General features: G+C 38.6%; 3 protein-coding genes and 1 long non-coding RNA gene across 4 annotated transcripts; 2 read left to right on the forward strand and 2 right to left on the reverse strand.

The window, feature by feature from the left end:
- The first annotated feature begins 300 nt into the window (after positions 1 to 300).
- LOC145787735 (sec1 family domain-containing protein 1-like) lies at positions 301 to 5,171 on the forward strand. Its single transcript, XM_082599541.1, has one exon. It carries the CDS (start codon positions 307 to 309, stop codon positions 2,197 to 2,199), a length of 1,893 nt encoding a protein of 630 aa, XP_082455667.1. The 5' UTR covers positions 301 to 306; the 3' UTR covers positions 2,200 to 5,171.
- Positions 5,172 to 5,175: 4 nt separating this feature from the next.
- LOC145787737 (protein canopy homolog 2-like) lies at positions 5,176 to 9,081 on the forward strand. Its single transcript, XM_082599544.1, has 6 exons — positions 5,176 to 5,289; positions 5,630 to 5,745; positions 6,000 to 6,109; positions 6,368 to 6,494; positions 7,640 to 7,736; positions 8,003 to 9,081. Exons 1-6 carry the CDS (start codon positions 5,211 to 5,213, stop codon positions 8,038 to 8,040), a joined length of 567 nt encoding a protein of 188 aa, XP_082455670.1. The 5' UTR covers positions 5,176 to 5,210; the 3' UTR covers positions 8,041 to 9,081.
- A 196-nt stretch (positions 9,082 to 9,277) lies between these two features.
- Positions 9,278 to 17,435, reverse strand: LOC145787736 (3-hydroxyisobutyrate dehydrogenase, mitochondrial-like). Its single transcript, XM_082599542.1, has 6 exons — positions 17,207 to 17,435; positions 16,001 to 16,144; positions 12,905 to 13,133; positions 11,409 to 11,622; positions 10,954 to 11,110; positions 9,278 to 10,774 (listed from the first exon to the last, which is right to left on the reverse strand). The coding sequence occupies exons 1-6, from the start codon at positions 17,279 to 17,281 to the stop codon at positions 10,616 to 10,618; spliced, it is 978 nt and encodes a 325-aa protein (XP_082455668.1). The 5' UTR covers positions 17,282 to 17,435; the 3' UTR covers positions 9,278 to 10,615.
- Positions 17,436 to 20,929: 3,494 nt separating this feature from the next.
- LOC145787956 (uncharacterized) lies at positions 20,930 to 23,008 on the reverse strand. Its single transcript, XR_014291461.1, has 3 exons — positions 22,850 to 23,008; positions 22,413 to 22,536; positions 20,930 to 21,834 (listed from the first exon to the last, which is right to left on the reverse strand). It is a non-coding gene; the product is annotated as an uncharacterized LOC145787956 (long non-coding RNA).
- Between the last annotated feature and the right edge of the window lie 1,557 nt (positions 23,009 to 24,565).

Below are 24,565 nucleotides of genomic sequence, written 5' to 3' on the forward strand. Positions count from 1 at the left end.
TTTACTGGACTATTTTGAATACCACCATAGCCACCTTTTTGTCTAATATTATGTATTTATGTTATTTGACTTATTTAAGCTTGAATTGAAAGCTAAAAACAGTAGGGTAACTAGATTTCAGCAAGCACTAAACTGCTGTATAATGGTGTTAACCATCAAGTTTGTATTACTAAAAGTAAGAAATATAGTCAGACAAAAGGCGAATTACAAAACATATATTTTAAAGTGACAAAGAAGTTGTAAGGTTGATTTAAATCTTTCATTGCAATTGTTGTATTGAAGGTTGAATTTAGGATAAATTTCAACATGGCTTTTTCGATTAGAGATAAACAAACCTATGCTATAAAATCAATGTTTTCTCTTGGTCAAGCTTCAATGCGAAAGTTTTCATCTGAACCAGAATGGAAGATACTAATCTATGACCAACATGGACAGGATATAATATCACCATTGTTGTCTGTTGCCGAGCTTCGGGACTTAGGAGTTACACTTTATTTGTCATTGAATACAAATAGAGATTCTATTCCTGATGTTCCTGCTATCTACTTTGTTATTCCAAGTGATGAATCTATTGCACAAATTTGTCAAGATATGAGAGATCAACTTTACGACAGTTACTATTTTAACTTCATATCGGGTATTTCTCGAAATAAGCTTGAAGATCTTGCAAGCGCAGCTTTGCAGTCCAATGCTGATGCTCAGGTGATGAAAGTGTTCGACCAGTATGTCAATTTCATCAGCTTAGAGAAGCACATGTTTGTTCTGAAAAATCAAGTTGAGGATACTTCCTATTTTAATTTAAACAAATCTGATTTAAAAGATTTTGAAATGATGACAATTGTGGATGGTATTGTTGATAGTTTATATTCAGTATTTGTTACTTTGGGGACCATTCCAATAATTCGCTGTCCTACTGGAAATGCAGCAGAAATTGTTGCCGAAAAACTTGACAAACGTTTACGTGAAAACTTGCGTGATGCTCGTAACAGTTTTTTCAGTTCAATGTCAAACATGGGGGAGGGAGGAAAAATGATGACAAGCTTCCAACGTCCATTGCTGTTGATCATGGACAGAAGTCTTGATTTAGCAACACCATTGCATCACACATGGACTTACCAGGCCATGATTCATGATGTGCTGGACCTACGCTTGAACACTGTGAATGTGACAGAGACCCACAAAGAAGGAGAAATAACTCGTGTTAAGAAAACTCACAAGTACAACCTCAACCAATCTGATAAATTCTGGCAGACCCACATGGGAAACCCTTTCCCAGAAGTGGCACAAGCTGTTCAGGAGGAAATAGAGGAGTATAAGACACACGAAGAAGAAGTTCAGCGTTTAAAAGCAGCAATGGGTCTTGCTGGAGGAGATGGACCAGTTGATATATCCGATAACACAGCAAGGTTGACATCTGCAATGACTTCTCTTCCTGAACTACTGGAAAAAAAGAGGCTAATAGATATGCACACTACGATTGCTACATCTGTATTGAGCAGCATTAAAGAGAGGAAATTAGATGAGTATTTTGAAATGGAAGAGAAGTTGATGAGCAAAACCACTACAGATAAATCTGTGATGGAATTCATCAATGACCCTGAAGGTGGGAGTCCAGATGACAAGATGCGATTGTTCTTGATTTACTTTATCAGTCAACCAAGCAACGATGAAATGAAGTTGGAACAATTTGAAGAAGCTTTACAGCAAGCAGGTTGCAACATGACTCCCATTCAGTACATCAAGCGATGGAAGCAATACACAATGCCATCGACTAACATCCAGCAGCAGCTTCGAGGAGGAGGTACTAAAACTATTGGGATGTTTTCTCACTTGATGAGTACTGGCTCTCAGTTTGTTATGGAAGGAGTAAAGAATCTTGTTGTGAAGAAACACAATCTTCCCATAACAAAGATTCTTGACTCCCTTATGGAGCTGAAGTCATCCACAGAAGTTGAAAATTATCGTTATTTTGATCCAAAGTTAACAAGAGCAATAGATCCTGGTGTTGGTCGGTCAAAAATGCCATACAATGATGCGATTGTGTTTGTGGTTGGTGGAGGAAATTACATTGAGTATCATAACTTAATGGACTATGTGAAAAATAAATCAGGCAAGCGAGTATCTTATGGCTGCAGTGAACTACTGAACGCTTCACAATTTATCCACCAGCTTTCTCTGCTCGGAAAAGAATTAACATAAACTCAATCAAGTTGACAACCATGTATTATTACTGCACTTTGTATGGTTTCTTGGAAATGTGGTTTTGAATTTCCAGTAAATATTCGCCTGCATTGGTTGGTTGGAGATGATCAATTGATCATGATGCACCTCGAGCAGTTCTGCCAAATGGCTCAAATTTAACATCTTTTCAACTGTTGGAACTTGTTCGATTTTTCAATCAGCCAGTTTGTGTGGATCTAAGAGATACGGATCGGACTTGATCTCTGTCATGGATGTTTGAAACGCAATTTCTTGTGCTTTCATGGAAATAGTTTATTCCTTGCCATGATGTTATTTGAACAATCAAAACTTTGCTGCATATTTTGTGTTGAGGAAAATAATTTGAATGCGCTATTTTTGTTTGTGTTTCTGAACATTCTAGTTAACGTGAAAAGTTTGAAGTTTACAATGGCATGATTTATGTTGTGGCAGGGGCTCTATCTACTTTTAAAACTCAGGGGGGGGGGGGTTAATTTTTGGACAGTGGGCTAAAATTGTCATAGTCATTTCAACAATAACTTTCAACTTGTCTTAGTCATTCCAACCACTCCAATGAGTGGAGGTTGATCACCTCCTCACCCCCCTTGGATAGAGCCCATGTCTCGTGGCTTCATGATATCCATGCTGTGGTGCCATCATTAATCTTGTAGTTTCATGATTGGTGCTGTGAAACACTTGTGAAGACCTGGAATCATTTTTGGTAGAGAGATAATTTTGTTGAACCATAAGCAAATAAAACCAAACTACGGACAGCATTTAACGTAATATATAATAAGTACAGATATAAACTAAAATTGTTATCCCCTGTCAAGCACTCACAAGTCTCACATGCATGAAATGAAAGAGAATGAACTAATAATGGCAAAGGAAATAGGCACATCACATGACGGTTTAATTACACCAAGTAAAACTTATCACATGACGATTTAATCCAATAATTAGAGCCGACACGAGGCACCTCCAGCAAGCATCTGCCTATTGAGCCCAGCCTCATCAAATCCTGCAATCCTCGGCTCTTGTTGTATGTTGTTAATAAGCCGATAGCATTTGCAACTTTATCTGTTTTGTAACCGTGTTGTAGCTTGGTTTATCTGCTTAGAAACAATATTTGTTTTGGTCTCTTAAGAAACATTTTTCCAATCGGACAAGGTACATATTCAATCGCTGCTACTTCTGTTTGGTTACTATTGTTCTCAGAGACTAAGATGTGATTCACACGTGGCTTAAAGTAATTTTTGTTTGAAGTTTCCAACAATGTTATTTTGGGCAGTGGTTAGACTTAGCAACAAAACATCGTTTCAACTCCATTTTTGTTGCTTCAAATCATTGAAACTTCACTATGTTTGTTACTTTTTGAAACAAATTTCGTGGATTGGTGGCAAATCATTTCCATTGAATTCATCTTTAGATGTAGACAGAGTGGTAACATTATTATTACGTGGGGTGATGTTATAAAGAAACGGAATTGTAGAATATCTTTCCCATGTTTCATTTATTGAAAATTAGTAGTGATGTTGGTTGCATAGCATAGCACTCAAATGGACGCCGATTCGACACCGCTCAAGAGCATGCAGTTGCATCTGTGGCAAGAGATGCCTGGAGGTGGACACAAAGATTGGCTTCGTTACCTTCCTGACCACTTAGTCTAAATCTTCAATTACCGGGCGTAAGCCTGGATACGACAAAAAAAGTAATACATACAATATGAAGTTCTCTTTCAATCGTCCGCATAATCGCAGAAGATAGTTGAACCCGCCAATGTGCGAGTTCAACTATGGCAGAAGGGACTGGCAGCCGGACCGACATTGGCCAATATGGAGCTCACACCCATGGAAACCCTTCCTCCCGGAAAGTGTGAACCGTGGAAGTATTGGCGATGCCTCAACCGCTTAAGAACTGGTATTGGCAGATGTAAACCTTGATGAGACACTGGGGGTATTCCATGGGGAGCACAAGTTGCAAATGCGGACAGCAGCAAACGATGCAACAATGTTGCATGCAACATCTACTCGAATGCCCTGACCTAAAAGCAAAGTGCTCTGCACAGGATTGGCCGAGTTCAACGATAGAGCAAGAGCCTGCGTGATGCTCTGGGCTACGGCCGTGTGACACACGATGAAGAAGAAGAAGATCGCAGAAGAGGTTTATTTGGGGTATAGCTTACTTGTTTACTTCAATGTACAGAAGAGTCAACAAACTTTGGATTACATCGATACCTTTAACCAGTGCTGCCATTTAAAGTTTTCCAATTAATGTCGGGGTGTATATGTACCATATCCCTGATATGTACCAGGTCAAATGTAACTGATGTCTTTCACTTTCTCACCCCATCCTCTATGCTGCCCTGTTGTAAGGTTATGCCCCACACACAACTTCAACGGCACGGTGGTATTGTGGAACATTCATTCAAAGATAGAGAAAAATATTTTCATAATGCTGAATCAATACCAGTTTTGCTGTGGTTTTTATCGCATTGCTCTATCTGTTGATGACGCTTGCATTTCAACATAAGCCACTGCCTTGGTCGTTATGTTGAACTGCCACAAGGTGGCGGAAGAAATAACCGGCTTTATTTCCGACGTTAGATTTGACAGGGGAATGACATTCTCATATTTCTTTGAAAACATCGCTCGTGGATGCTAACGAGCAACCGAAACTTCTTGTGTTGTGCAAACGTGAACGTTGTCAGCGACTTTGTGATTCCAATTGTTTCGATCCGTGCGAACGTAACGGGTCTGCTACTATTCGGTGAGTCCGATTCGGTGAGTTCCTAACCTCTAACCCTAAAACGGCAATGATAATATAGGCTACGGTACCCAATAATTAAAAAAAAATTGAAAAAATTCCCCATTAAGGGATCGGACTCACCGAAACAGGCCATTCCGAACGTAACTGAGTGTTGTACGATGATATTGGAATATTAAAACTTTAACGTTGTGTTCATTTTGTAGCGTAAGTGTTTTGTTGTGACGTCCTTACCAAGTTTTAAAATGAAGGAAATAATCTTTGTCTTCCTTGCAATCTTTTCCTGCACGAACGGAGCCAAAAACAAGGATTTATACTGCGGAGGTAACATGTTTCTTCTTAGTTTTTTTTCATTTGCAAAATCAAATTGCAGCGGCCTTCAACATAAGGTGGTAAAGACTGGAGAATGAACACTCGGTGCTAGGATAGCATGTGATCTACACGCTCTGTGATGTCACAATGTACACAGTCATGATCACAACTGAAATGTAGATTACAAATCACAACACCAAAAAGCTTTGCTAGGCCACACACTTTTTTGTTGCACCAAATATCCTTTTAATTATCCTTGCGGTTTTTGCGTGGACTGTTCTTAGCTTTTTCGACATCACACGTTTCGTCATCATCATTGAGTGTAATCTTTATCCCCTTGATGTTATCGCAGCTTGTAAGGCGATTGTGGACGAGGTGGACCACAGCATAAAGAAGATTGATCCCAAGAAGATGATCGATGTTGGAAGTTACCGGGTGGATCCAAATGGAAAGACACGTACTGTGCAGGTGTGTAGAAATTTTGGAAAGTGTGTGTCGTCGCATGAAAATTTCAACAATTTTATGTGTTGCTTTTTTGGAAATTGCAAAGAACTTCAAATCTACTTAAACTTTCACTATCAATTCATCTCTTATAGGCCACAGTTTGAGCGCGATGCCAAATTAATAGCTTCTGTGTTATTGCTTTTTGGTTATTTCCACGTAGACTCGATTATGACGTGACGGTATGCGTAATAACGATGGTGATAAATTTCATGCTATAGAAATCGTACGCACGATCAGAGTCACATCTCACCGAATTATTGGAATCGGTTTGTAAAGAAGTTTCCGACAATTACGTGGAAGCTAAAGACCCAAAGACGGGGAAGAAAACGTGAGCTTGTCTTCTGTTGATTGTTACGTTCTTAGTTACTTGCTTTGTCCCATGTGACGGAATAAGGGTTGATATGCATCTGATGGCGCAACATCGTACAAGAGGCAAAATATCAAGATAGTCTCCATGTCGTTCCGATTCCTCGGGTTACTGGCACTGAGAGCGACATGCATTAATCTGTTTTCGAAACGATATGTATATGAGGATGTGCATTGATACCGTGCGTGAAATGTTAAACTTTCAATGCATCCCGTGCAGGTTGCGTCGGATGGTGACCCATGATGGGAAGATGTCCTCGGATGTTGACTTCCAGCAGCTGATGCAGGACACTCAATCACAAGGAGACACTCCACCAGATGCAAAGTCAAATAAAGTCAAATTTGCGGTGAGACCGTAGACCACTGCTCGCTTTTCATTGTGTAGTTCAGGGGTCACCAAACTACAGCCCGCGGGCCAGAACCGGCCGGCGAACTGATTCCATCCGGCCCGCCACGTGCTGCGGAAATTACAGCTGCACTACAATTCTGTACAATACATGTGCTTCCCTTGGCATTTGCAACCGACTTTGGCTTTGCCTTTTTGCGTAATAGAGACTTTGTTAAAATTGTTCGTTCTTATAGTTCGTTGTTGCATGTTGAATTTGTACATTTTTCCACTTGGTGTTCTGTTTTTATCATTAGGCCACCACAAATGGGGACAGCCTTGGCCAAATTCGAAAAGATGTAATATTTTTTTAAGAGCACGATGCCCTGTAGTGTATCACAGCAGGAGATAACTTTTCCAGCAACCTTTCGATTTTCAGTCTACTTAGTAATTGCTGCAGTCTACTTGGGGCGGCATTTTCAACGAAAGCCAGGGGCGGCAGCATATGCTCCTACGCCACTGAATGGAGATTCTAAATAGTTGTAAGTTATATCTTTTCGCAATTTGCATCCGGCCCGCAGCTGTTAATCTCGCAGCAATCCGGCCCTCAGAGTAAGAAGTTTGGTGACCCCTGGTGTAGTTTGTTCATCCACTACGGTACGGTTCAAAGATATTTCACAAGTGTACGCTGTACGGTACATAAAACGGCATGTTTCAGCCTGATGCGGGTTTTCTGTGGTGGTTACAACGGTTTTCCACAAGCTTTGACAACACAGTTCCCTAGTCATTACACATGACGAGTCGCATGATACTACTACATCTACTCCATTGTGTTCATCTGCTTCTGTTCTACGCAGCTCTGCAATAAATACAATTGGCATCTTAGTCTTCCGCTTCCCAGACAGAAAACCAGTCGTTTTTTACATTACATTGATTTTTGTTAACAGCAGACGTTGTTCACAAAAAAAAAAAAACGGCTGATTTATTGTCTGGGGCACTGGGCTGTTGTTTGTCCAGTGATCAGTGGATGGTATATTCTCATTTTTCTTGCGATGTCACTGGAACTAAACACCTGCGATGTTTTGGCTGTCGTTGCAATCCACGTCACCGGTGGAGCGATGACGTGATACGCCACGTCATCACTTTCATTGATGTTGTTGATTTCAGTGCGAAACGATCATTGAGGATTACGAGGATGAACTTCTCCACCACTTCAAGAACAGCCATACTGATGCGCGGAACAAGATATGCGCAGACACAGCAGGTAAGATGATTTATCGTCGATCGTATGGATTTGTTCATCCCTCAAAGTTTTCTCAAAATGTAGCGGTGGTCGGACGCTTTAAAACCTCAACTTTGAATATTTATAATTTAGTGAATTAATATTCTATTTGAATGAATGATTGACGAAGCCACGTGTAAGAAGTGGAAGTTTACCGCCACAAAGATGCAGCTTGTTATATTAGTTTGCTCAATTAAGTGAAAAATATTTTAATTTCTCCAAATTTTGCAATATTTTTTGTTTTCCAGAATATTGCGAAACCGAAGACCCTAAAGACGAACTGTAACCATTCCGCCTCTACAAGCCTATCTTTGCTCACTTCGGACTATGTAATGATGCAACAAATACGTCACAACCACCCATGGCTTGGTTCTTGGTGACGTCATGATGCTGTTTTGCGGATAATCAGAGCCATATCTGGATAAATACTTTTATAGTTTTCCCTGTTTTGCGGAATGTTACCTCTTCTGACGTCTCATAGATTGGTTGGTTTGTGGAACGTTTTAATCTAAGATTTATTTTTAAACTAAAGTAGCAAGCACAGCCACACTTCTTTCATTACACGTTTGTTCCGCATTTCCAATAGGTTCGTGTTGATTGAAGTCATCCTCTTTGGGCTTTATTTCCACTTCAAGTGGGGCCGCCAGTGCAGATTGCAGTCCTCCACATCACTCTGTCAGCAGCATCTTCCTCCTTCACTCCCACATCTTGAGTAAATATCTGAGTAAAATTTTTCGACCTTTGGTCGCGGTTTTGAAATTCAGAGCTTCCAAGTTTTTTTAAGAAGTTCTCAAATTATATTGGAAGTCTCCAGCAGATAGGCGTTTGTTGAACATTTCGTGTTGGTCATCTTGAGCAAAACTGAACTTATTCGGAGCTATTTAGGCCTACTTCATGTTACTTGCCATGATGTCACGCTTAGCTCACTGTTATGACGTACTATCGTTAGTTTTAAGGAAAAATGTTCAAGACAGAAGCAATTTTTCAATATTAGAAGAATACGTTGCGTGGCCTGTGTTTTCTTAAGTTTTAAATCTGTGCTTCCCGTAGAGGCGCACAGTGCCCAAGAGTTTCAGATCTACCCTCATTGCAATCTCCACTGTACCCAGAGGTAGAATACACTTCATAGTATCTCAGTCGTTAAGCAGCGAAGGTCTGATGACGTTCACTCCCGATCCACCACATTTACCCATCCACACAAGTTGCGTGGTCCAATGTTCAAGTGCTTCACTTCGTGCCTTTTCATCAACGTTAGGTAAAGCATTGCTGCAGAGATTATCAAAATATATTTGGTTGAAACATTTGCCTGGCTGTTAAGCAACTGACCTTTTGAAGTCGTAACCAGCCTGTCCGAGGATTTATGTGATGAAAGTAAATAGCAAAATCTATTGTCTTTACAATGATTCCACCTCTCCAATGGATTCAATGTGAAAGGCCAATATCCTAGTTGGCGTTACCTGACAGCTGCTGCAGACCCTGTCGGTGAGGTTGGCGCAATGGTTCAAATACTGAAGCGGTTGTGCTAGTTAAGCGAGTTAGAATATATTTGGTTTTGAATCATAGCACTGAAAATTTGCGGCAATACGAACAAAGTTACAGAAATCAGAATGAACTTCGAAAAACAATGAACTCGGTCCCGCCGATTCTTAGTTAGCCAAACGGTGGCGTAAAAGAACGATCAAGTGGCAACATAATCACATTAGCGCAAAACCCACGACCATGAATTGACCGAACCATGTGCGCAAAAACAAATATAAAGTCTGTTGAAAAGTAAAATCATTTCACATAAGCTAACGCCTACAACTTCGTGATACAGTACAAACAAGGTTTATAAAATGTTAAGTTAATGCTAATGGGTGTTAGTTAATAGTTATAAATTTTGTTTATTTGCTCAAAATAACTCAGGCTCATTCATATGAAGGAAATCAAATTAAAAACAAACGAACTTGTTTCATCACAAACGCCATCGATTGCTTCAAATGAGTCACAACGTCGCACTTTAGGCAGTTTTCGTGGCCACACAATCGCGCGGGATGGAATGCAATTGTTAACGGTTTGTGAAGATGCACAACAATGCAGAAAAATAAGCCTTCCAATAAAATAAAGCCACCAAAACATAAAATGGGGTCAGTTTGGTCAAAATGATAAGCCAGTGGCCTCCTTCAACAATGCGGCCCATCACGATGATTAACTGTACACCCCTGCTCTTCTAACGTGGCAACATCCTAGAACAGGATGCTGTAAAGCAGAGGATTATGTGACTACATGTACTTATTTGGGAAGGAGACGTTTGGATTAAGTTGACAAAGGCTGGTTTCAATAACAACCACAAAGGATCCATATTGCGTCACAATCCATGATGTGACCAAACAAAATGCTGGGAGTGAAGAAGAGGAAACAACGTGGGAAGACGAACCAGCAAACGGCCTCATGTGCAGTGATATGGCGCAATATGCAGATTGAGGATTGCAATTGTAAGTCAATTGATTATTGCGATTGTAAAGGGGCGAATTTGTGCAAACCAGCGATTGATAACATTTTGTGTAAGAACGCAGATCCACGTTGGGATTACAAAACTGGCCGCATTGATGGAAGTTTTACGTCTGATATTTAAAACAATGAAAGTTAATTTTTCAATAAATAGACAATTTTGACTTAAATATAACCAAAGTACAAATGCTTGGGGGGATGAGGTTCATCCGAAGAGGTGCACACAATCTCATGATACATCGAGTGCTTATGTTGATTGGCAATCACACGGGAAATAGCTTAAAAATAGGTAAAACGTTATTTTATTTGAAAAGAAATGATTATATATAATTTTATTTCCATAACGCTTGAGGCGATGACGTCACACCCGGTCACGCTTCACCGCCGTTGCTTAAGTAATGGTAGATCGAGGAAAAATCTTTTTCGCTGTAGCCTTTCTCGCACAAGAGTCTGTAGATCTGAAGTGCGGATGCTCCCAAGTGAGTGACTGCCTTCATGTCACCAGCAGCTTGCTGGGCCAACCCCAGGTCCTGGAAGGAGGGAGCATGAAAGGTTACGTAATGTCAAAGAAACGAGTGCGATAAAGTATCATTTGTCCAAAAAACGTGTTTTATGATTCAAACAAAAAATGAAACAATAAACTCTCAACGTTCAGACGTTTGTGGCTTGCAAACAAAATCAGCATGACTAAGAGTGAATATAACTATACCTTGGTCATGAGGGCTGTCCCGAAGCCCCCTTTGTATTGATTGCTGCTGGGAACCCCCTCCATTACCCCTGGGACAGGGTTGTAAGTATCTGACGACCAGCATCTTCCACTGGATGTGTTCATTATCCCAGCCAGGACTTTAGGATCCAGCCCGAGTCTAGAAGGAAATCACGTGAAATTTATTGACCTAATACCCGAGCTAATAGGCCCAGTAAGCGTAAAGATTAAAGGACAGTTCGTATCTCATCGTGTTCATTCATATGACAACATTCTTGAAACAAGCCGATAGTACAAGATGTTGACATCACTCATCAACATCAAGAAATAGAGAATGAAAAATTACGTTGATAAAATATGGTATAAATATTACTCATAATTCATAACCATTCTGAAATAAATACAAGATTAACACAACACAACAGTGTCATCGTAACTCAAAATTGAACTGCACCTACTTAATCCCGAGATTCATAGCTTCACTGACGCCAATCATGGACACAGCCAGGAGCATGTTGTTGCAGATCTTTGCGGCCTGGCCAGTACCAACTCCCCCACAATGCACCACGTTCTTGCCGATGTGTTGGAGGATGGACTTGGCTTTGGTGAACTCATCATCTGGTCCTCCCACCATGAAGGTCAATGTTGCGCCTTGAGCAGCACCAACTCCACCTGAGCAACCACCAACCGATGATTTGTTGGAGTCATTTGTCAGTAACTCATTGATGATACACCACAGTGGCTGGTTCACAAAGCAAATTGACTAGGTAATTGCCATTAGACACTGACAGGTTGTGAGAATGTTTCAGCATTGTTCAGCCTAATATTGAAGTGATTCACAAAGTTTTCTTTGCATCGTATGACTATATAGGCTGCAACTATCTATGACAGGGGTGTCCAAACTTTTTCCCAGGCGGGCCAGATTTGATGGGTGCCCAGAAGTGCGCGCGGGCCAACAGCGTTTACGTAATTAGTTTGCGTAAAGAAAGATGCATATATGCAAATATTGTGTAATTTAATGTCATTTTCATGCAACGAAGCGATTTGCAGGTTTAAATATTTTATGATAAGTTATCTACTTTTCTATCAAAAATTAACACTTCCAGAAACTTTGTCTATCATAGCTATGTTAGTGTGAAGGATGAAACTGACGTCTTGATTTCTATACATTACCCAGGTTAGTTGTAGGCCAGACAAGCGTAAAATATCACTTAGATGGGAGTTGCTCTGCTTTCATCTCAAGTGGTTCTTGTTCAAGTTAATAACCGAGAGCGTTTGCTCCGACAAATAAGTTGAACTGAACAAGCTCAACATTTTCTTTGCAAAATTTTGCATTTCTGGAAGGTGTTGTTATTCAGCTGCTTGTAAAAAGGCACGAGAAAGATGTTGTGGTCGACTCAGCAGAGAAGCTCAATTAACTGCAGGTGAGCTGAAACCTCATTAGGGTTCAAGTAGAATGAAGTGAATAGCAATAATCTTTTACATTTGCTGCAAAATATCGAAAGCAGTCGTTGAATTTGCTGGCAAGCAAGCAAATGAATACTCGACTGTATCACTCATTGTCATTAATGTACAATTGTACATTCCAGACAATAATAGTTAATTTCGTAATTATGACACAACAATGATTCTAACTTTTCTCGCCGGGTTTTGTCTGCGAGGAAATGCTGTCTTCATTAATTAAAAAAAATGCAAGTTGAATTTGAATGATTTCTGTGTCTGCGGGCTAAAAATAACACATTATGCAACAAGAGGCGCGGACCATACAAAAACATATTGCTGGCCGGACGTTGGACACCCCTGATCTATGACTTAAGCTTTTCTGTTTTACAAAATATTTCGCATGTCACAACTTATAAGAGCGTTAGAAAAGCAGTAGGTGCATTGTAAACGTGTAGGTTGCAGTGCTGTCTTGTGCATTATCACTCGCAGCTCCATTTGAAAGCAACCTGACCTGATACTGGAGCATCCAGGTAGGAGGCAGACTTTGTGGCTGCTTCTGTCGCAACTTGCTTTGAGACCGCTGGATCGATAGTAGAACTGTCAATCATGATGGTGCCTGACTGCACCTGTGATAAGATGCCATCGGTGCCACAGTACACATCAAGGACATGGGAGCTGTTAGGGAGCATTGTCACAATTGCTTTGGTGCTGGCTGCAACTTCTCCTGGCGTTTTCGCAATCTGTCAACATGAAAAACTTTAAAACTACATTAAATATTTTTAGATTGTTTACATTCACTTACAGGTTGTCGCTGGTTGGGACAAATTGTACTATAAAAGTTACCTCCAAGCAGGTTAAGTTATTTTGTTTCAATAGTGCCATATACAAACAAGCAGAGTAGATAAAAATTTTCAAAACAATGCATTGTAAGTCAGAGCTGCTGATTAGATTCTGGCGCAATCAGAATGGTGGAGAAATATCACCATTTAGTCAGCTACAACTTTATAACAATAAATCTAACTACACATTCAGAATACACACAGGTGTGCAGACTGCAGAAATAGGGTGTAACACTCCGACCAACTTACTTGTTGGCTAGTTATTGTGGTTTGCGAAATGACCTAACTTGATCAATGGAAAAAAAATTTTGGAAAAAAAGTATTGTTTAAGCAGGCCACGCTCCCCGTTTTTGTCGCAAAATTCCCATTACCCCCCAATTAGCTATATCTCGTATCCTGGTGGAGATAGAGAGCTGCTTTTGCCACCAAAAGATGCAGAATACCAAAGTTTCTATCCGATTTATGAACATGCTATAGCCCTAAAACCTTTACTTCTTTCTATAATTGAGAAAAACTGTTTTAAGAGTAAAATCTGTCATTTTTGAAACAAAATGCTTGTATTTCAGATCTTGGCTTGCACGATTGTCATTCAGTCATTAAACATAAACTTTAAATCAAACTTGTAAGCTGTATAATATAAGAACAGTGATGTTTTATTCAATAATGAGGCATGAAACAATCAACACAAAACTATACAACACATGCTAGACAAAGTACATTGTCCTGTTAATTTCTCATTGCGAATAGGATGCATTGTTAATGTAACTCTTTGTCTTTATGTCAACATCATTTGTGTCACGGATCTTTTTGCTATTAATTGTTTCCTTCACGTGGCCTATCAATCGCTCACAAGAAGTATTGTTGTTTCGAAACACTTCCCAATCATCCTTACTCCCTGCTGTCAGACATGGTGAAAATGCAGAAGTTGCATCCATAAATGCCACCAGCGGACGGTTTGACCACAACAGAGCTTTGGTGTCTGCTTTTTTTGCTGTTGAAATCCTAGATACATCAATGTTGGCATGCAGTGCTCCCAGCGCAGCTGTCTTTGGGTTCAGCCATTTCTCACTGTGGTCAATGGAGCATTTCTTTGCTGGCTCAGAAGCATTACATGCTTTCATGAAGCTTCTCTTTTTTTGTTGAAGTTGATGATGTTGAAGCAATTTCCTCTTCACTGCCACTCATACATTCAATTCACTAGATGATGACTTGGGCATTTCCTCTTCAGAAGATGTCTCTAATTCATTATTATATTGTTACTAGTAAGATCAAACTCATCACTAGCGTGTTTATGGCAAGTTCTGTCTTGCATTTGCTTCAAATTTTTGCGACTGACAGCCACATCAACACCACCAATCACCATGTTACGTTCTGAGTGCTGATCTAAAAGAAATTTTAGCTCTTTTGAATGAACTCTTGAAGACATTGGACAAGAGCAAATAACCTTTGTTCTCCAATGGTCTGTGCAGTGTGCAGGGGATATCTTTTTCATTGATGGTACTGTCAAATGCAAACTTGCCTTTACACGAGCAAATGTCAAATAGCTCATTACATTATATTTCAAAACTGGCAATTTTTTGCAAGTAGCTTGGAGATGCGAGTCTCTTCCTTGGTTGTGCCTTCAAACTAGAAATAAGATTTAAACTGCTTTTGATCTTTTCTTTAATTCTTTGAGATGTTAACAAGACACTTCCTAAGTTTGGGAAAACCCAAGTTTGGCAAATGTCTTCTACAAGACTTGCAACATCAGAGACAGTAGGCTTAAAATTGGGACCTTTTCCAAGTTTCAACTCATGCTGCCTCCGAAAATATCCTAATTACATGATGTAGTGTTGGCAAACAGCATAATTTTGTAACTTTTGCATTACAGATACATTGCTCAGAATACTCTGACGTGGCATTTATTGTGTAATAGCTTTTTATTATAACCTCTAACCTGTAAATAAAGGATATAGCCTACATTTAAGTAATGTCGAAAGAGCTTTTATCACAGACATATTGCTGAGTATATTTTGATGTGATATTTAAAACCAGCAGTTTTAAAACCTGATGTAATTACTTAGCCAGCTTAAAAGCATTATTTTGGTGACCTGGGGAAAATTCATTATTCGACTTCTTACATCTATGTAATCAATTTTGAGATAAACATCATAAAATTTTGTATACCAGTGCACAGTGCTGTATAATTGGTGAAGGAAACTTGTAAAATTATACTGATTCAATTCTGTGAAAAAGTTTGAGAACAACAAACTGTCTTCTGTTCAATGACTGTACTAGTTACACAGATGTAAGTTTGAATAAAGACTATCTGTAATGGCTTAATGACATTCGTCTGAGCCATGATCTGAAAAACAAGCATTTGGTTACGAAAGATGCAATTTTACTGTCAAAAACAGTTATTCTCAATTATAGAAAAAACTAAAGGGTTTAGGGCTATGGTACATTCATAAGTTGGATATAAACTTTCATATTCTGCATCTTTTGGTGGCAAAATTAGCTCTCTACCTTCATCGCGGGATGAGATATAGCAAATAGTGGGGTTATTGGGGTTTTGCCACAAAAATGGGGAGCGTGGCCTGCTTAAACGATTTTTTTTTTCAAAAATTTTTTCCCCCTTGATCAAGTTAGGTCATTTTGCAAACCACAATAACTAGCCAGCAACAATTTGTAAAAAAAGTGTGTAAAGTGTTACACCCTACTGCAGACACACTACTTCAATGACTCAAAAGGGTGTGGGTCAAAGCAAATTGTCTCTTAAGGATTCATACCTGGGCCCCAGCGGCAGACAATGATTTTTTTGCAGATTCCATAACATCGAATGCAACAACTTTGTGGTTGGACTTGATAAGGTTCATTGCCATAGGTCCTCCCATGTTGCCCAAGCCAATAAATCCAATCTCCCCATAAGTACACTGATAAAAAATGAACGCATGAATTGAACCATTCAACTTAAATTATATATATCCATGTTTTTATCGTCGTCGTTGTATCCAGCCTTACACCTGGTGGTTGAAGATTTTAGATTAAGTGGACGGGAAGGCAAGGAAGTCAACCTTCGTGTCTACCTTCAGGCATGCCTTCAAGTGTCCTGCCAAAGACACAGCTGCATGCTCATGAGTGGTATCGAACCGGCGCCCTTTCGATTGCTGTTTCAGCGCTCTCACCACTTGGCTATGCAGCCGACACATGTATGACACATTCGGTTCGTCTATGCAGCCGACACATTTATGATGCAATAAAAAAACACATATTATACCGTACAACATACAAATGAAGTTCAAAGAACATCACTTGTTGAGTTAAATGCAATTACCAGTTACTATGATAACGTTAATGTGGTACATTCAGGATGAGGCATACGATGCTGTGCTGATAATCTTTCAGCAAAAACCTCACAGAACCTACATACAGCATGTACAGTCACATCTTGTTACTTTCATTGAATGAGTTGCTTCAAATTTAAATCCAAATTGTCAAAAAAGCACTTTCGGTCTATGGAATCTCACATGCAAATACTTTATAGAGATGTAAGTTGACACAGAAAGCATTAAATTACAAACATAATAAAACCAGGTTTTATAGCTCAATTGTTGAAGAATCAGCAGAAGAAAATCCTAACTTCATACCGTACTGTAGGCTAGTGACTCGAGCACCGAAGTATCTGGCTACAATATACGATAACCATAGCCACAGCGCTGTACCCGCTGTAACTAAAGAACCTATTTATTTTATCAGTGCGGTTAAGAACTGATCAGGTGCGAACTAACAAATTACAAGTTTTGACAAATATTTCATTGAAGCATAAACGACAGTGGTGTATAATAGACTACCGGTACAATATAAAACTGCCACCAGAGGCATATATATACTATTGAACAACACTTGAGGGTTTTCTCATATCAACAAATTAAAAAAACGTTTTATTACAGTTAAATGCATGGTATTATATATATGATATAAGTTACATGACTTACACTGTTTCTGACTTTTTGATTCCACACTTTATCCATACATGATTTGTTGGTTCGAAAACAAATCCTTGCCAACATTGTGAAGCTAGTAGGTATGTAAAGAATTTAGTTTCTGAAAGAATTTACTTTAGTGGTGATTAATCCTGAGCTACAGTGCAGTACCGGTATTAATTCATGTTTAAAATCACTCGCTGTGAAGGTTTAAATCAGGGGTATTCAACCTTTTTTCTGCAGCGACTCCCTCTGAGCAATCAACGTAGCCTTGTGGCCCCATAAAAATATTCAACAAAAGCTTATTTAATGCAAAATTTAATTCATGCTGACATCCAGTTAAGTTTAGTTTTGCTGTTTCAATGTAAACTTCTGAAACCACAAACGCTTTTGTTTTTTACGATATGTATATACCTTTCCTCCGATTGCTTATTATTTCCATTTTCTATCAAGCTTGGTTAGCTTATAGGAGAAAATATAATTCAAATCAGTGAGGTGGTTGGTGATGCATATTTCTAACTGCAGTAGAATTCGCCTATAGTGACACCTGAAGAGACCGCGGAAAAAGTGTCACTATAGATAAATGATGACGTTGTTGATAACTTCACTTGTGCAGTATCTGCACATGCGCTTGCGCATCCCATGTTGGTTTAATTCAAACCCAGTCAGCAAATCAATCCTTTATGGTTCAACCTCTGCATAAGTTAAATCAAAGTAAAAAGATGGATTTGCTGGCTGAGAACTGGCAAATGCTGATAAGGACAAAATATGATTCCAACTTAAACTGGAAATACACCGTAAAGTGTTCTTATACGGAAATTTTTGAGCCCAAGGGACAGAAATGTGGTGTCACTGTAAGCAAAGTGTTCTTATACACGAAGTCACTATAGGCGAAGTCATTTCTATGCAAAACATATGGTTTGCAAACGGGACTTTGCAACAGGTATCACTATATAGCCTAGGCGAAGTGTCACTAAAGCCAAAGTCATTATAGGCGAATTCTACTGTATTAAGTTTGTCAATGCGTGGACCACTTGCTAAAAGAACTTTCAAACAAAATAGCCGACACTAATTTTTTTCAATGCCATTGGTTCATCTCTACTCCTTACGGTATCCTAGATGTAACAATATGGAAATGTGTAAAAGCAGACGGCATGGAATAGCGATACCGTGCCTGCAACAACACAACGATCCTTAGCATGACCAACTCAAAAGAAGATGGAGAAGATTTTAAGTTGCCACAGGTAGGTTACAGAGGTGTAGGGAGTCAGGTGTTCCTAACATCTGCATGATCTGCTCCACTCTGAAGTCTGTGACTATCACTTCTGTTTCAAAGGCATAGGCTACTAAATGAAATTTTCAAACGGGAATTAAGCATTAAAATGCGTAAACTGAACATTCAAGAATACATTTCAAAAAAAAGTTACCGACAAAAATTTGTTTTCAATGGCACTGGCAAGGCCCAAAGTCCAATGTTTCATTTATTTTTCATTTTTTTTAAATGACCAAAAAGTGGAAATACTGCTCGAGAATATGTCACTATCGAGTATCGACAGCAAAAACAAAAGCCACGTTACCACATCAGATGTTTTAACATGAGATCTGATGTTTTGATGTTGAAATCTGATGTTTTCATGTACATACATACACAGTAACAAGTACAACCATTGCTCGATCAGCTGATTGCTAGTCCATAGTGACGTAGTAGACTGCAGTCGCACGCTTCGCTGCTCACGTCCTTTCCCGTTTTGAAAGCTCTGACGAAAGCACTCGCGAAATGCTGATCAGACCGCAATGGGGCAAAATTTTATTGAAAATCGTTTGATGGTAGCATGCTAAACACAAAGAACGTGTACAATCGCCAAGTCAGATTTTTCCTTTAGTGCTCCAAACTCCATTCCAACTCTGAGTGCAAACAATAAACCACAGTCCAGGTTTTGTATACGAAACCGGAAACTTACACCATTCTTATGCAGTCATGAAATGGAAAGAATACTTTGAAATGAAAAAATTACTGCTTGGAAAATAAAAGCATAAAAGAAAAAAAAAACTGTTAGGCTATGTGCCATATGACAAGGAGCTAGCAAAAAGATCAGTTGGTCATCGAGACAGCTGAAACCTCATGATAAATGATGAAAAAAAAAAACGAAAAACAATATAGCCTAGCCTATACCAAACGTAGCAGAGTTTTACAAAAAAGATAAAAGCGACAAAACAAACACAGACGTTATATATTCACATATTATATTATTTATAAATATAACGTGCATGATACCCAAGCAGGGCATTCAGTTTGAAATATGGCACGGTTGCAACACCTTATTATTATTTTTTAAATCTAGAAAAAAACGAAGAGAAAAAAGGCAAGTGAAATATTTTTTCAATGTATATGAGTAAAAAATAAATAAATAAAAAAAGGGAAGAACACTCTTGTTGCGTTACCTCATCATGAAAAGCAAGGTAGGCAAAGAAAACCCCTGAAAGAAATCCTACCACGGGCAAAGCCATTTCAGAATGCAACGCACTAAGTCTTGCAAGAATAATAGTCTGAGCATAAAACGTATAGACCTGGAATAAATTGCGACCTTAACAAATTAGGTATCGTTGGAAAGCTTAACTTCTCTAGATTAAGATTTTCACTCTCCTCCAATCAGAGACCCTTGGCAAAAAAAGTTATAGCCGTTTTTGAAGCAGCACCTTGCGCCGCTAGTGGCGAAACTGTATTTTTCCTTTTGCACATGTTTTTAGGCTCATTTTTAACTTTTTTCCCTATGTGTATAAGAAAGAGACAACTCACATTTGATAAAATATTATTTATATTTAAATGACGGCACTCTGACGTCATCAAATTAAAATTGCTTACCTATTACTCTCAGCCCATTGATAATTGCAGATCCAATACATTTGTTCTAAAAGATCGTTTTTAGACATAACGGAGCTTCATATAATGATTCAAGGGGGCATTTTGACCCCAGGTCCGGTTTAATGACGAAACTAAGCGCTACAAGTGGCGAGAGTATATTATGGGCATTATACAAAAAATGCAAAATTTTTTAAAACTTTACTTCAATAATTAAAACTTTAATTCAAATTTACTTCAATAATTAAAACTTTACTTCAATAATGCTATTACTATAGCGAAATCGATTCTTAACTTAATAAATTACACTAAGAGGTTAGATTGTTGTGCAAATGCCAGCATTTGATGAATGCAAATTAGCAGTACCATAATTATGCCGTGGCGTGTTTTATTATCATTATCCTGCATGGCGGGAAAGCGGACTTGAGCGCTATGCATCGGTGTACGCCTTCCGACGTACACCTGACCCACGCTGCAAGGTCTGTTTCCGGTTGTCTACTCTACTTATGACTTAAATTTGGTACTACCCATTACTCGAAATCGATCACTGGGTAGAGGCAATTATCGTAAAGTTTCTTGCCCAGTGAAACAACAGCAAGTGCGGGTGGCTGGAGTCGAACATGCAGGCTCTCGACTGCGAGCCCAACGCGCTAACCACTCGGCCACTGCTGCCAGTGCCCAAGGCGTGTAACTATTGTTCTTGTCGACGGTGAAAATTCGACTCACACTGCTAGTGGATATGCCATGTCTGAGGAGTAGGCTACAGCTCAACTATCCAGTGGAATCTTTCGGGTAGCTCAAATTTGGGCAATAGGCTACACAAATAATAATATTTATTTGCATCAGACAAAGCTGTCAATATACAAAACAAAGAAATAATACACAAACTGCAAATGCACAAATAACGAGCAACAACAACGAAATAATACACAAACTGCAAATGCACAAAATCTCACTAAATAGGCTATCTAATGTTACAAGTTTACAGACAATGGTACGGTAGTGTTGCAAGTTAGAAGAACTGAAAGTATTCAGAACGATAAAAACAATCAGATGACATGGTAGCCATCAAAACTAGATATCAGCATACATAGAATTATTATAATGAAGACGATAATTTGATATACGATGGCAATCGGACCTCATCAGGGAGGCAACAATAGAGTTAGACGATATTTCGCATCTTCCAACAAAAGAAAAAACATATTTCCGAAGTAATGCATCAAATGTTATAATGCTGCACAAGACTTTATGTTCACGTACGCTATAATGTTTAGGCAAACTGTGTATAATTCTAAATGCATTTATTGAAGGCAACACGAAGGCGATTAATGTTACGTTGATGATAATTTTCCCACAGATGACATGCATACATTGGAGTACAATATGAACGGAATAGAACATTTTTAATATCACTGGAGCACTTGTAAAATTTTGATTTTAATTTGTTGGCAGAACAGATCATTTATTGAAACATGATCAAAATGTCGCAATCCTCAGGGCAGTCTTCTTGTACACAACTGAGATTGCAACAAGTTTCCCCACGACACTCTCCACATGCTGTTACGCACTTTAAGCCATGTTTTCTGCAGCTGCAAGACATTGTACTACATTGATTTTTTGTTCCTTCTTTGCATTTGCATCGTACAACGTTCAATAGCCATTCTGGTGCCGGATCTAAATTGGCCTTTATTGGCATAACTGCACCTGCTGCGTCATCTTTCCATCCCCATTGTGCGAGATCCAAGATTTCAGTGTCAAGATGCTTCCACTGACATACCTGAAGCAACAGTTTTATATCAACTTAGATAAATCAAGTCTTGCTGCCATAAAATTTTTGATTTGTAGTACACCACATGTTTATGCTAGTCATATTATAACGCAAGTTGTTTTGCTATAACTTGCATCTTTTCCTTACAGCAGTTTAATAGCGCAATTTGCTGTAATATTTTGAAGTTACCGACAGTAAACAATTCTTGAAAAATATCTTCAAGTGGTATAATCTATAGAGCAAAGACGCTTTTATACCAAATAATTACCGGTATTGTGTTACAATTCCATTAGGCTACGCACTATTATTTCACCAGCAAATGTACTCTGAAGGAATGAAAACGAATTGCAGCTTCGGTGGGTGGCAATCTTTCAAGATGAACAGTGGAAGCTGTTGCAACCATCTGCATGTACTTGACGTACTGTAGTTGGCCAAGTGAATCGGCAGGTTTTGCACTAAAGCTTGATGGATCAACAAAATATAGCATTACTATCGGTGAATCTCATTCAGACTGGTAGGCTACTCAGCAACATTTTCATTTCTTCTTATTTAATTAACTGTGCACCAATACAGTCCCAGTAACTAACCTTTTCAATAACAAATCTCTTCCAGCATCAGCTATTTGCTCACGTGTAGAATCTAATCTCCCAAATACATCAGCAGATTGTTGAAATTCTTCCTTCTTCAGGTAATTGAACATCTTTAGCTTTCCTAAGCAACAAGACAGGTGACATAATTAATCATTGTCACCAAATAATGTGTGCATACACTCCATACATTGGCATTCCAAATAAAAGTATTACAATATTAGAATGATATTGAGTGGATTTGGTAATGACTGCCATCTGAATTCTTGCATATCTTTTAAAAGCTGATCAGAAAATGGTAAAAATGTACTTTCAGACAAGCATGGTAAGCAGTTTGGGAATATATAGGCTAAAACACTGTAACAAACACTATATATAAAACACTGAAAGCAAGATTAAAATGTACTGCTACCAAAGCTGATTGATTATATTGGTACCTTGTTGATATATTGCAGAAGTTGTATCACATCCACTCCAAGCATGAGCAAACAACAAGTAAGTTTTGACACACCTCATGCACATTACAACTACTTTCGCTCTTTTCTTTTTCTTTTAGATATTGATAAACATGACTGTCACCAATGTTATGTGCATAGCTGATTAATGTCTTCAGTCCACCTCGTTTCACTTCTTGTAGCTTCGATAAATTGTGAGATTGGGATTTCATGCATAAACTTTCATTATAAAAAGCTTGATTCTGATTTTCCATTATTCAATTATCTCCATAACATCTGAAAACTAGTCCATCAATTCTAACTGTTTAATAAACTAAGCTATATATACAACTTAGAAATCATTACCGGTATTTCATAAAAATCTTTAAAGCTGTAAAGAGAGAAAACTAACATCAGACCTGGGAAAAAAATGGCCACACAGAACATTTGCTCTTTCAAACTTAATCTATATCTGAATATGTTATAGCCTTTACAGGTGGTCTCAGAAGTAACAAGAACCATAGCTCCTACTGGTAGGCTGGCCTCCTTATTTAACTGATAGTGTGTGCAATTACCAGAAAACGTATTGTTGCATGGATATCACAAGAAGCTACCAGGTCTCAATAAACACCCTTCCTTTGTTAGTTTGTGCACCAGTGCACTGGTAACAGTGGCCTACTACTACTACCATACTGCATTCATTGGTACAAATACTTCACACCTCCATGCAATGCCATTTAAAATCCAAGATGTTATATGAAAGAGAACTCAACTAAAAGGACAACAGAAAACTCAAAAATTTAACATAAGCTAGAGATGATACGACATGCTGCATGTAAAGAACATTTAGACCTGTTTCCTTCAACATTCATCATAGCCCAGCATATCGTACTGTACACTGTTATAGGCCTAGTGCGCCTGTGTATCGCCTGCTGCCCGGTACCGTATCTAACGTTTTGACTTCTGTTGCAAACCAAATTAAACGAATAACCTGACATAACTTACGGTACCGATAATGATGTTCTTGCAAACAGTTCCCAAAACAAATTAAACTACGGTAGGCTTGCCTGGTACGGTACTCAGTTCTGTGATATTTAGGCTAGTACCGTACTGCCAGAGGTGGGCAAAGTTACTTTCAAAAGTAACTGAGTTACAGTTACAGTTACTTGGCCAAAATAGTAACTGAGTTACCGTTACAGTTACCGATTTCAAAAATGTAACTAGTTACAGTTACTAGTTACAGTTACTAGTTACTTTCAGTTACTCATAAATCTCAACATAAACACTGTAATCCAAATTTAAACAAACAATTATTTGCGGGAGGCGCATCCATTCTCCTCAACATTTATTAGATGTATCACGCACCCTGTGGTGCAAATTCTTTTCTAGTTACGCAGTTGCCTTTTCCTAATGTAGTTTGTTTTCCGTTTGTCTGTTTTCCACACTATTGCTTATAATCGTTGCGTGTTTCTTGATACTTATAGTCAGTTAGTTATAGTTACTTTCAAAAATTTTAAATTTATTACAATTTATACATATTTTCAGATTCCTGATGAGGGCTTAAGTTAAGCCGAAAACGTTTGACTGTTAAACTACTTGTAAATATGTAAACTATATTGTTGTAATGCTCAACCCTGTGGTATTGTTGTGTTTTGCCTGTCTTTGGTACAAAAAAGAAAACTCTCTTCCGAAACTATATTCTCTTTAAATTCTCGAAAC

This window comes from Aplidium turbinatum, chromosome 18 (assembly GCF_918807975.1).
Source record: "Aplidium turbinatum chromosome 18, kaAplTurb1.1, whole genome shotgun sequence".
Taxonomy (NCBI): Eukaryota; Metazoa; Chordata; class Ascidiacea; order Aplousobranchia; family Polyclinidae; genus Aplidium; species Aplidium turbinatum.